Source organism: Cibotium barometz, chromosome 43 (genome assembly GCF_041138505.1).
Source record: "Cibotium barometz isolate CiBa-2024 chromosome 43, ASM4113850v1, whole genome shotgun sequence".
Lineage (NCBI taxonomy): Eukaryota > Viridiplantae > Streptophyta > Polypodiopsida > Cyatheales > Cibotiaceae > Cibotium > Cibotium barometz.
This window is the reverse complement of record NC_141088.1, coordinates 22,272,260-22,285,248: the sequence shown is the minus strand read 5'-3', so window position 1 is coordinate 22,285,248 and position 12,989 is coordinate 22,272,260. Positions and strand designations below refer to the sequence as shown.

The 12,989-nt window shown below is 42.5% G+C and overlaps 1 protein-coding gene across 1 annotated transcript in view; it reads right to left on the bottom strand.

Annotated features, from left to right (window-relative positions):
* The window catches only part of RBL15 (RHOMBOID-like protein 15), an 88,375-nt gene extending 83,913 nt beyond the window's left edge, over window positions 1-4,462 (bottom strand). Inside the window, exon 1 of the mRNA XM_086781676.1 lies at window positions 4,306-4,462. Coding sequence (XP_086637802.1) covers window positions 4,306-4,329 — 24 coding nt within the window. The 5' untranslated portion in view covers window positions 4,330-4,462. The remainder of the gene's footprint in view (window positions 1-4,305) is intronic.
* Window positions 4,463-12,989: the final 8,527 nt, after the last annotated feature.

The following is a 12,989-nucleotide window of genomic DNA, read 5'->3' as shown; positions in this document are numbered from 1 at the left end:
GGGTGTACAAGGTTAAGTGCAAATCAGATGGGTCATTAGAGCGCTACAATGCCAAGCTGGTTGCAAAAGGGTATGCGCAGCAGTATGGTCTTGACTATGAGGAGACTTTCAGCCCTGTAGCTAAAATGGCTACGGTCAGAATTGTCATTGCATTGGCAGCAGCTAAAGGCTGGAAGTTATGGCAAATGGATGTGAAAAATGCCTTTCTGAATGGTGAGTTGCAGGAAGAGGTTTATATGGAGCAGCCTAAAGGCTATGTGCATCCGGATTTTCCAGCACATGTATGCAAGCTGAAAAAGGCATTATATGGGCTGAAACAGGCACCCAGAGCATGGAATGCTCGAATTAGCAGCTATTTACAACATGGGTTTAAGTTGGGTGATGCAGATCACAGTTTGTTTGTGAAGAAGACAGATCATGGCTATGTATTTCTGGTTGTCTATGTCGATGACTTAATCATTATTGGAGATGATGAAAGCGGGATTGCTGAAATTAAATCATGTTTGCAAGCTGAATTCAAAGTCAAAGATCTTTGTGAGTTGAAATATATTCTGGGAATTGAGGTAGTGTCGACACCTCAAGGCATATGGTTGCTACAGAAGCAGTATGCTCATGACATGTTACAGAAGTATGGTATGGCTGAATGCAAGGCTATGGATACACCCCTAGAGCAAAATGTCAAGCTACAGATTGATGTTGGGGCTGAAATAGAGAATGTAACCATGTATCGTCAGATGGTGGGCAGCTTGATCTACCTGACTACTCTCTACTCTCTAAATTGGATGCTAAAGATTCTCACCACATAAAGGTATAAAGAAGGCCCTGTTGTGCGTTATCACGATCAAGCTCAATGCATGTAACAGCGGTTGTTCAGCCCATTGCCACCCGTTGCCAAGTTTATGCTTTGATTGCACAACTCATTGATGATTTGATTGATGTGTTAAACCTTCACCAAGTACATGCTTTTGTAGGTTTGAAAGCCTTATTGTTTGACTTAGAAATCTCTCTCTCTCTCTCTCTCTCTCTCTCTCTCTCTCTCTCTCTCTCACACACACACACACACACATTGAATTGATGACACATGACACACTTCATATCCACACACATAGGGGGTGTGCACACCTAAGAGGGTGTTCACACCTACTGAACCCCGAATCCCAACATCTTTCATGTGCATTCTGTATGGCCAGCTCTACACCCACCTATTGCACAGTTCCATGGCTCAGGCTCCCTGTTGTACGACACGTGTAGGACCACCAGTACGAATCAACTCCGCCTTCTTCTGACGCCAGCCAACTCTTGAACAGCACCCGCAACTGTTGTACAGCATACTGGATTAGCTGCCACTGCTGGTGTCTGCTCTACATGCTGTGGCATCCTTGGCACTTGTTCCTGTGCCCTCTCAACTGCATGCTGAGATGATTCAGCCTAGGAATCCCCTGTCCTTGACTGCAAATATCTCTTCATCCTGGGATTCTTCACCAGCTGTTCAAAGGTACCAACCATGCTCAGGAGCTGCGCATGAAATAAATCCTCTTGTTCCTGTTCTTCTACTGACATGGCTGGCTGTGACAATGGCTGTGTCCGCTCAGATGCTGACACTCTGGCACTTGTCATCTCTCTACGGTGTCGGCGGGTAGAAGAGGAACTCTCTTCTGCCGAGAGCTTTCCTTCTCCCTTATCTGCCATGCTGTCTACTGAGCCCTCAAAGGAATCCTGTATCCAAAGAAAGATCTCGTAATCTTTCTCACCTGTAATCAGCTGTACCTCTCTGTGTGTGTCTCTTGTTCACCCAATCCAATCCGTGTCCGGGCTCTTGCAGAAAAGAGGACCCTATCCCGACAATGGAACCATGAAACCGGGTTATGGACACATAACGCAGTAATTCTTTCAATTAAATACCTGGACTTTATGACACACACACAAACAGAATCCTCGCTCCCTCGCTCAACACCAGATTGGCCCCGAAGTCCGACGCCCCTTTCGGTATTTATTTATCAATTAATTCAAGGGAAATTACAAGGGTATGGTATCTGTAGTTACAAGAGCAATTCACAGCCAAGAAACCCCTGTTTTAAGGAAATTTCGATAGCATTTCGGTACATAAACCTTCCCTGAACAAAATCCCAAGTCCCTAGTCCTCTTCCTTGGTCTTCTGCCGCTCAAATAAGCCCAAAACAGTGAATTTCAGCTTGCTGTATTTTCTGTACAGACCTGTTTTCAGCTCTGTACAACCACCGCATTGTCCTGGTAGACCCTAGCAAGGTCCCTCTGCAATCTGGCATCAACTAGGCCTTGGAAGTTGGAACAGCCCCTGAACAGTTCAAAAACAGCACTGATTTAGTGCTGAATTGCACACCTGCGTGGTGTCAAAGGAGGCTCTTTCCTCAGCCAAAAAGCATATTCTCCACACAGCTGTACATAATTCATGAGAGTAGCCCACTAGAGGGGCATTTCCATAGCTGAATATAGGTTAAGACAGGCTGTGGGTAGCAAGCTCAACCCTCAGTGCATAGAGAACAGGGAAGGGGAAGCTCCAATAGCTCTTAACCTGCCACAATCCACCTGCTTACCACAAAAATGAGCCCAGGGGGAAGATAAGCAAGCGCCCAGTTTCCTGTACTTAGAAACTGGCCTAAAAGCTGCCACATGGCAATCATGCAGCTCATTTCCCGTTCCAGCCTTCCGGTCTAAAAATCTCCCAATCTGCTAACATTTTGACATCAGTCCCTTGGTGATTATTAATCCTTGCAACATTCCGGAGAGATTGACGCGAAGAGATTTCAAATCTGATGACTGTCCAAAAATAGCAGTTTCCCTAAATTTTCGGAGATATGCCCAAAGCATTCCTTCAAGTCATCTGACCAACATTCTCTTTCGTGACCACATCAGAAAACGTAATGTGGTCATGACACAGTGACTTTTTCAGTTCATGGACATTCACAAATGTGTATCTACATTTATGGCCAGGCACACTGTACTGCACCATTCTCAGTGGCCAAGTACACTGTCCTGGTCCACTGTTCGTCAAGTCTTCAGTGCCCAATCTTCTGGGATTTCAGGGTCCCAAGGCTCAAGTAAACCATCGGTCGCACGAAGTCCCAATGGTCCACCTTCTCTGGTCATGCAATGTCGAAGCTTGATCCAAGAGATATCTGAGGGTAGAAATCAATAGCAACTAAAGAACAAAAAGAAAAAGAAAATATATGTATTTACTTAGGTAAATACAAGGAAAGCAACTGCAAAAGTTCACCACCTGGTGACAGTCTGTGTTGTGAGTTTGGCAAACTTTGCACACCTTTCTTGTCTCAACATCATAGACCAACCACCGCAGCAAACATGATTTTGCCAGTTCCCCTGACATGCATGAAATGATGACAGCCAACTCCAGATGAAAAGCATCTTGCACCCCAATCAAGTAGAACTGCAAGCTCTGTGCCTGACAAGCTCCTTTGCTTCAGATGCCTGCAGATGGTCACACAGCTAGCATCAAGGAAAAAAGCTGCAGCATCAAATTTGATTGGCAGATAAGGTATCACAGAAGACGAGAGACTGCACTTGGTCATCAGCAGGATCTGACCGTCTGCCTCTTGTAAAGAAGGCCTTAGACTCATGACCCCTTCCCATGATTTTGAAGACGTGAACGAGATGCCAAATCTCACAAAAAGTAGGATCCCTCTACCTTTCTCTCATTAATATATGTATAGAGATGTTTAATATCATTGCTTCAACTTCTTTTTGTAAGTTCTAAAGCTTCTTACAACATTTTAGTACAGAAGTCTGTAAATTGTCAAGGATTCAAAACCATGCATGTATGTGTCTGCCACTTATAAAGTTAAAATTCTGCTCAAAAAAAAGTAAACCTCAATGTGATGAGTTCTAACACACGACTACAACCAAACCCCCATCTTTTATGCATAATCCGGGCTTTATGCACTGCTTAATCAAGGTCCTATGGCCGTCATAGATGCACCATCAAGCTCTGATTACCCTTATGAATCATTTCATAAGGGTCTAGTTAACCTTCTGTAATACATAAAAAGGATCTAATTGCCCTTCTCTTAAGGAGATTACGTTTCTGTGATATATAACTGCCCTGCTATAATGGGTCATAAGGGTTTAATTACCCTATCAAGGTTACCCTTTGTTAGGGTCTGATACACTTCTTTTAGAACGTAAATAAGGGCCAATGATCCCCTTTGAAGCACAGTAAGGGTCTAACTCTTTTTTGTGCGATCAAGAAATCTCTCTCTCTCACTCTCTCTCTCTCTCTCAAAATGATCCGATTGTTAGGGTTTCTCTCACCTCTGAGACGACGTTTGACCTCATTTCGAAGCTTGCAGCGTGTTCTCTCTCTTTCTTATTGAAAGATCGCCATTTCTTGTGCACGTGCAAGCTATGCGCTACTCTTCCTTGTGATGCACGCCCGTCCAACACGTTCACGTGTGAAAAGGAGTCTTACTTACTTGCGAAGAATATTCCATTAAGATTTTATTTTTTTGGGGGGAGGGTTCATTATTTCTTGGTCCATTAAGGGTTTTGCACACTTGTGCCCCTCCCCAAGCTCGTGGATAGGGAGTGTCCCCCCCTCAAGCTCGTGGATGGGGAGCCCCCCGTCCATCTCTCAAGCTCGCGCTTTTTTCGGGACTAAAGTCGGGAATTCTGGAGCTCGTGTGTAAAGGGCCTAAGATTAAGACTTTATATATGGGCAACACAACAATGATGCAATGCCTACATTCTAACCACATGAGCTAGCACTCGGAGGCCTACCAGCTTGCGAGTGCTGGTTTCGAATCCTAGCATTGTAATTTAGCACCCCCTCTCTTATTTTATTTTTATTTTTTATAATGTTTGCAAGACACATTCATCCACATGGCATCACATAATTGGAGAGGATATCTTTTTCACTTTTAAAACTAAACATTGCTAATTAGCCCCCTATTTTCATGATGGGAAAAAAAGCTTGATTTTTCTTACTCTCTACTCACCTCTAATCCTTTGCGCAAGTCTCCAAAACGTGCAGCCTATAATTCCTTCGAGTAGTTGACACTAAGGATAATATGCAAGATCAATCAAGAGCAATGCCCTCTATCTCTCTTGATCTAAATAACTATGTGCAATAATCTCTCTAGTTAAAATCTACAATTAAACTTTTCTAAAGCAAGAAAATAAAAAGCATAAAGAATGGGTACATATCTAGAGTAGAAGATGCCACAAACTTACAATTTACATAAGTTTTTATTAAGTGTAAAACTAGCTTGGTGCATTGAATGCAATTGTAATCCATTTGTTGATAAAGAAACTTTTGTGCTAGTTTTCTTCTTAGAATGAATTACATGCTTTTTACGCTATTGTGGTCACCTTCAAAGCTTCAATCTTCCTACATGATGATGAGGCGATAGTGTTTACTTTGCATTCTGAGAAAAGAAGGTTTCAAACTCTTTTAACTTGGTGCACATTTATAATAGTTTAATTTATATATAAATAAATATAATTTTCTGTTTATATATGTAGTTTTTATCTTAGTTTAAAATTCATCCCTCTCTTTTTCATTATATTTGTCATTATCAACTAATTTAAAATGGCAAGGGAGACACTATAAAGTTATTGCACAATGTGTGTAAGTACTCTGCCACATGCAATATGGCTATGAAACATTTCACTAGTCTTAAATTTCATCAGTCATTCTACTGAATAAAGTTAAGATTATAGTTTTAAGGGGACACTTGTGCCACCTACAAGCATGCTCTTTCTTGTGGGACGTGTAATCTTGTAGGACAAGTGTACTCTTATGGGACATGTGTACTCTTTCTTGTGGAATAGGCATATTCTTTCTTATGGGATGTCTCTTCTTCTAGGATGTCTCTTCTTATGGGGGATATCCATACTCTTTCTCATTAAATAGATGTAATCTTTTGGGACATGTGTATTTTTTCTCATTAGGAAGGTGTACTTGGTGCATAATCTTTATTGCAGTATATGCCTACTCTTTCTTATGGGAGAGGCATGTTCTTTCTTTATAGCTTAATGAGCATAGTCTTTCTCTGGAAAGTTACATACCCTTTCTTTTATAAGTCAACACATGTACTCTTTCTTTCAAGATCTTTAAATAGGTTAATACACATATTATTTCTTATGGGTGTTCACATATTTTGGTAGGTTGGTATGCTTACTCTTTCTTTTAGGATAGACTTGCCCTCTTCTGATATGTTAACTTGCGAACTCTTTCTTTAGCAGCATATGCACCCTTCCTTCTATAGACAAGTATTCATGCTCTTTCTTGTGGGATAGGCATATCCTTCTTATGGGAGACCCTACATATGCTTTCTTTGATAGGTTGGTATATGCAGTCTTTCTTATGGGATACGTGTACCAGTTTTTCTAGGACACATAGATTAGTACGATGTTGTATGATAATGTGTACATAGAACCAATCTATGAGAACAGTATGCATCTAAGCTGATGCATATGTATGATTTCCATCCAAGCTGATGCATATGTATACATAAGAAGGATACATAGGCTGCCAAAGAAAGAGTGCACATACTGACATATCAAAAGAAGGGTGGTGCCAAAGAATGTGTACATAATAGCAATCTATGAGAAGAGTATGCATACATGATTTCCATCCAGTTGCAATAATCCTTTTGAGGTAGACCCTACAGAGATGCAAGGTTTGTAACCATATGGTGGTACCAAAGAATGTGTACATAGTAGCAATCTATGAGAAGAGTACGTATACATGATTTCCATCTAGATTTTTGAGGTAGACCCTACAGAGATAGGTTATAGTGAACACCTTAAGCTGCAAGGTTTATAACCACATATAGTCGATGCTTCCTAGATATGGTTGTCATACATGAGTTATTGATTTTAAATGGGATGTCTTGTTGGCCCACATTTAGACAACCTTATGTGCTTTCCCATATTGAGGGAGGTCTAGCAATGTGGATTACTTGATGGGATCTCCTACTCATATGCGACAGAGATGGAGTTATAGTGAACACCTCGGGATGCAAGGCTTATTACCACACACAGTAGATGCTTCCTAGATATGGGTGTCATGCATGAGTTATTGATTTTAAAAACAGAATGTCTTGTTCGCCCACATTAGACAACCTTATGTGCTTTCCCATTTTATTGAGGGGGGTCTATGTTGGAATTAGGGTTGCAGGAAAGCACACAAAGCTTGGAGAAGAAGAAGCAAGAATGCACACAACACAAAGTGTATTAGATTGTGTCAATGTACAAAGATTAGTTAGCCCTAGAATGATGGGCGTATATACAAGCCAGGAGAAAAAACCTCCTAAAGAGGGAAAAAGTGCCCCGGCGGTCCTAAGTGTGTTCACACACATCACTGCCTATATATATGGCAACAAATCCCCCCTGGGAGTGATGGTGTGAACGAGAGCTGGCACTCATGTATAGGGGAGTGCCATGCCCGAAGTAGATCAATCCACAAAGGGGAGCAAGCCCAAAGCTTTGCGGAAAGCTTCGAACTTCTCACGAGGAAGCGCCTTTGTGAAAAGATCGGCGAGGTTGTCCTGTGTTGGCACATAGGCCAAGCTGATCTCTCCTGCTGAGAGTCTCTCCCTGACATAGTGATAATGCACCTCAATGTGCTTTGTGCGAGCATGAAAAACTGGGTTTCTCGCAACTGCCAATGCGCTTTGACTGCCAGTGAAGATAGAGGTGGCAGACTCCTGTCCAACACCCAAGTCAGCCATAAGCCGTCTGAGCCACACACACTCAACCGTAGCTGTGAAAGCTGCCCTGTACTCAGCTTCACAACTAGAAGTGGCCACAGTAGGTTGCTTCTTGCTCAACCAAGATATGCATGAGCTCCCGAGCATGAAACAAAAACCACTTGTGAACACTCTTGTGTCATAGCAACCAGCCCAATCTGAGTCCGAAAAAGCATGTAAATCTGGCGGCAACGATCCCCCCTTGGGATAAAACAACCCAAGATGTATGGTGCCACTCAAGTAGCGAAAGATGCGTTTAACTGCCTTCCAATGCTGAGACCCTGGGCTATGCATAAACCTGCTCACCTGTGAGACTGCAAACTGAATGTCCGGCCTCGTAATGCATACATAAATGAGGCAACCAACAGCTGTCTGATAGAGTGTGACATCAAAGTGATCTCCAGCATCATGAAGACTTAACTTCAAACCTGTCTCCATTGGAGTAGCAATAGGCTTGCAGTCTTCAAGGCCAAATCTCCGCAACAGTGTCTCAATATACTTTGTCTGGCACAAAGCAATACCTCCATCACACTGCTTAAATTGTATCCCCAAATAATGATGCAAATGCCCCAAATCTGACATTTCAAAAGAGGCATTCAAATCAGCCTTAAAATCAGCAATATGACTTTCATTTGGTCCTGTGAGCAGCATGTCATCGACATAGAGAGCAATGATTAGATGTACACCATCCACACGTTTAACATACAAAGTGCTTTCTGTTGGACTATTTTGAAACCCATGTGCAGTCAAATATGCATGTATCTTTTCATACCAAGCTCGTGGAGCTTGCTTTAAACCATATAAAGCCTTTTTCAACCTGCACACTTTGTTTTCCTGCCCTTTTTGAACAAAACCACGAGGCTGCGATACATACACCTCCTCATGCAAATCTCCATTCAAGAACGCAGTCTTTATGTCCAACTGATGTACATTCCAACCATTATGAGCTGCCAATGCACAAATACTACGAATGGTAGTCATATGACAAGTGGGAGCAAAGGTCTCATCAAAATCAATGCCCTTTTCTTGAGCATAACCCTTTGCAACAAGTCTAGCCTTATAGCGATCACCACTGCCATCTGGCTTTCGTTTCAATTTAAAAACCCACTTACTTCCAATGGCCTTTTTACCAATAGGCAAATCACACAAAGACCATGTACCATTCTTCATTATAGCATCATATTCACTTTGCATTGCAACCAACCAATTTTCTGAATTTTGTGCCTCATCAAATGAAAGAGGTTCTTCCTCTTCACACATACTAGACACAGCCAAAGCATAACAATCTGATGCATAAGAGGCATGCTGAAAACCTGAACGAGTACGACTAGTCATAGGTGCATCAATCTTACTATCATGCAAGGTTTGCACCAGCCATTTAGGCATACCTCTAGCCTGCTCATTTTCAGCCCTATCCTCATGAATTACATCCTGTAAATCTGCATCAGAAATAGGCTGATCTATGATGTCGTTTGAAATCTGCATAAGCTGAATATTTGCCTCATTAGGACTTACATTTGAATTCCCACCTGTAAAGAGAGGCAACAACGTATCAAATACATCCCGTGAGCTTACACCTGTCTCTTTGGTACATGATAACAAGGGCTGCACAGCATCTTCCACAAAAACAACATCTCGACTAATCAAGATACGCTTTGACTGCGGATGATATAATCTGTAACCCTTGCTCTCAGCACTGTAACCAACAAAAATGCATTTGACAGCCTTATCATCCAATTTTCTGCGTTGTTGCACAGGCACTAAAGCATAGGCCAAGCAACCAAAGACATGCAAGTGACCAATAGAAGGCTTCCTGCCATGCCAAGCTTCGTATGGAGTAATAGACTGCAAGGCCTTAGTGGGACACCTGTTGAGTACATATGCAGCACACATGACAGCCTCAAGCCAAAACGCATGTGGCAAAGCTTGGCTCTTGACCATACATCGTGCCATCTCCATAAGTGACCTGTTCTTCCTCTCAGCAACACCATTTTGCTGAGGGGTATACGGCACTGTACATTGGTGTTTTATCCCACGACTAGCCAGAAATGCATCAAACTCTTTAGACATGTACTCCCCCCCTCGATCAGTACGGAGGGTGCCCACAGTACAATTGGATACATTTTCAACCATAAGAAAAAACTGTTTGAAGCACAAAAACACTTCGGACTTTGCCTTTAGTGGATATACCCATGCATGCCTTGAGTAATCATCAATGAAAGTCACGAAGTACCCATCGTGCCATCTCCATAAGTGACCTGTTCTTCCTCTCAGCAACACCATTTTGCTAAGGGGTATACGGCACTGTACATTGGTGTTTTATCCCACGACTAGCCAGAAATGCATCAAACTCTTTAGACATGTACTCCCCCCCTCGATCAGTACGGAGGGTGCCCACAGTACAATTGGATACATTTTCAACCATAAGAAAAAACTGTTTGAAGCACAAAAACACTTCGGACTTTGCCTTTAGTGGATATACCCATGCATGCCTTGAGTAATCATCAATGAAAGTCACGAAGTACAAGTGTTTACCAAATGACGGAGTTTGCATAGGCCCACATACATCACTATGTACAAGCTGCAATTTGTGAGTGGCCCGCACAGAACCATCCTTTGGAAACGTAGAACGCTGCATTTTGCCCAAAATACAGCCTTCACAAACATGTTTCAATGGTGCCTCAAGAGGGGGCAATGAAGCAACCATATCAAATTTCTGCAAACGCAGCAAACTAGCAAAGTTTAGATGACCAAAACGAGCATGCCATAGTTTTGCATCAGAAACTGCCTTTTCATCAGAAACTGCATTTGCTGAATCTTCCACACACTTGTCATAAGAATTGAGCCTATACAGCCCACGAAACAAGGTGCCAGATACAATAATCGTATCACCAGAAGTCAAATCATGAACAGTACATCTGTCATCCACAAATTTGACTACAAGTCCAAGTCTAGCAACAAGCGCAGAGACAGATAATAGATTCTTCTTTATCCCTGGCACATACAAAGCATCTGAAAGTGTGAAAGCACTGCCATTTGCAGCAGTAAGCATAATTTTACCAACGCCCTTCACTGGGTAAGAAGCATTATTGGCACATGTGACAGTATTCCCATTAGGGACAGCCTCAAGAGAAGTGAACATATCACGATGCGAGGTAATGTGCTTTATAGCACCATTGTCAAAATACCATACATGAGAGTCAACAGAAACTGCCAAACATGCATCATGTACAGATGGGTCATACTAGCAATACACGCTAAACGCCCATTCTGTATCCTGCACAACATTTGCAGAATCTGCATTTGTAGAAGCATCCGCTATTGTGGCTGCATTTGTCTCTTTCTTCTTTGCCTCTTTAGCCTTTAGCTTAGGGCAATTCTTAATGACATGATCATTTGCCTTACAATAGTTGCACCTGGTCTTTTTCTTGCCTTTATCAAGAGCCTTCTCAGACTTATTGTTGCTACCTGTGGAAGGAGAAGAAGTTGCAGACCTACTAATAGGAGAAGAAACAGTGGAAGGGACTGCCTTGCCACTTCTTCTCTGCTGCTGGGCAGCAATAAATGCTTGATCAACTGCACGCTGCCTGGCCCTGTTTTGCCTGGACTGTGCTTCTTGCAAGAGCTTGTTGACTAAAGTATCATACTTGACAGGATCAGGTCTGTCCTCATTAAGAAGTCTCCACATGGAAGCAAAAGTCTGATATGTCTCAGGTAAAGCATCAAGAACAGTCTGCACAAGAGAATGATCAGGAATAGTCTCACCTGCAGAAATCAACTGTTCTTTGAGATCTTTAATCTCAGCAAGAAAAACATTCTTGTCATCATCTTCTTGCATAATCTTCAATTCTAGCTCTTTACGCAGGTAAGCGATTTTTGCCTCGTTACGACCTGCATACAAACCAGCTAGAATATCCCAAGCCTGTTTTGCTGTTTTAGCTGAACAAATATGTGGGGTGATGTTACGTTTGACAGAAAGTGCAATCAAGGCATGAGTCTGTGCATCTTTACCATCCCAACGAGCTTGTTCAGCAGTGGGTAAAACAGCAGCAACAGTAGAGCTGCTAGAACCTGCAACATCCTCAACAGATCCTACATCCACAGAACCTGGACGTACATCCGTACCCTGCACAATGTTCCACACTCCTTTTGCAACCAAAACATGCTGCATCATGTATGCCCAAAGTGGGTAGTTGCTGTCTCCATCCAGTTTGTCTTCAGCAGACAACATGCGAAATACATCATTGCTGTTATCAGCCATGGCCACTGACTGAAACTGATGCAAAAGCTGCCTGTAATGAAGCAAAGACTGAACAAAAAACAACTCGTGCTATGTAGCACGGTCCACAATAGAATACGTATGCCTGTTTTGCAGAAAACTGCACTGTCGAAATTTCTGCAGAAAATGACGAAAACACCTGTGCAGAACTTGAAATGCAAAAACGGAGCCCGAAACGACCTCAGATGCGAATTCTGAGAGTATAGGGACCTGGAAGCTGTCGTGAAAACTCACCTCAATCGGAGAACGTGAGTCGGAGGGTGCTGGCGGCGTAGCCCTGGGAGCCGATGCCTGCTCTGATACCAATTGTTGGAATTAGGGTTGCAAGAAAGCACACAAAGCTTGGAGAAGAAGAAGCAAGAATGCACACAACACAAAGTGTATTAGATTGTGTCAATGTACAAAGATTAGTTAGCCCTAGAATGATGGGCGTATATACAAGCCGGGGGAAAAAACCTCCTAAAGAGGGAAAAAGTGCCCCGTCGGTCCTAAGTGTGTTCACACACATCACTGCCTATATATATGGCAACAGTCTAGCAACAACGTGGATTACTTGATGGGATCTCCTACTCATATGCCAACACATCTAGGACCTTATAGAGATGGGGTTTTAGTGAAAACTTTTAATGGGATTACTTGATGGGATCTCCTACTCATATGCGAAACATCCAGGATCCTATAGAGATGGGGTTATAAGGTCTACCCTTTTGAGGTAGACCGTACAGAGGTGGGGTTATAATGAACACCTCATGATGTAAGGTTTGTTACCACATATAGTAGATGCTTCCTAGATATGGGTGTCATGCATGAGCTATAATGAACACCTCAGGATGCAAGGTTTGTTACCACATACAAAAGATGCTTCCTAGATATGGGTGTCATGCATGAGTTATAATGAACACCTCTGGATGCAAGGTTTGTTACCACATACAAAAGATGCTTCCTAGATATGGGTGTCGTGCATG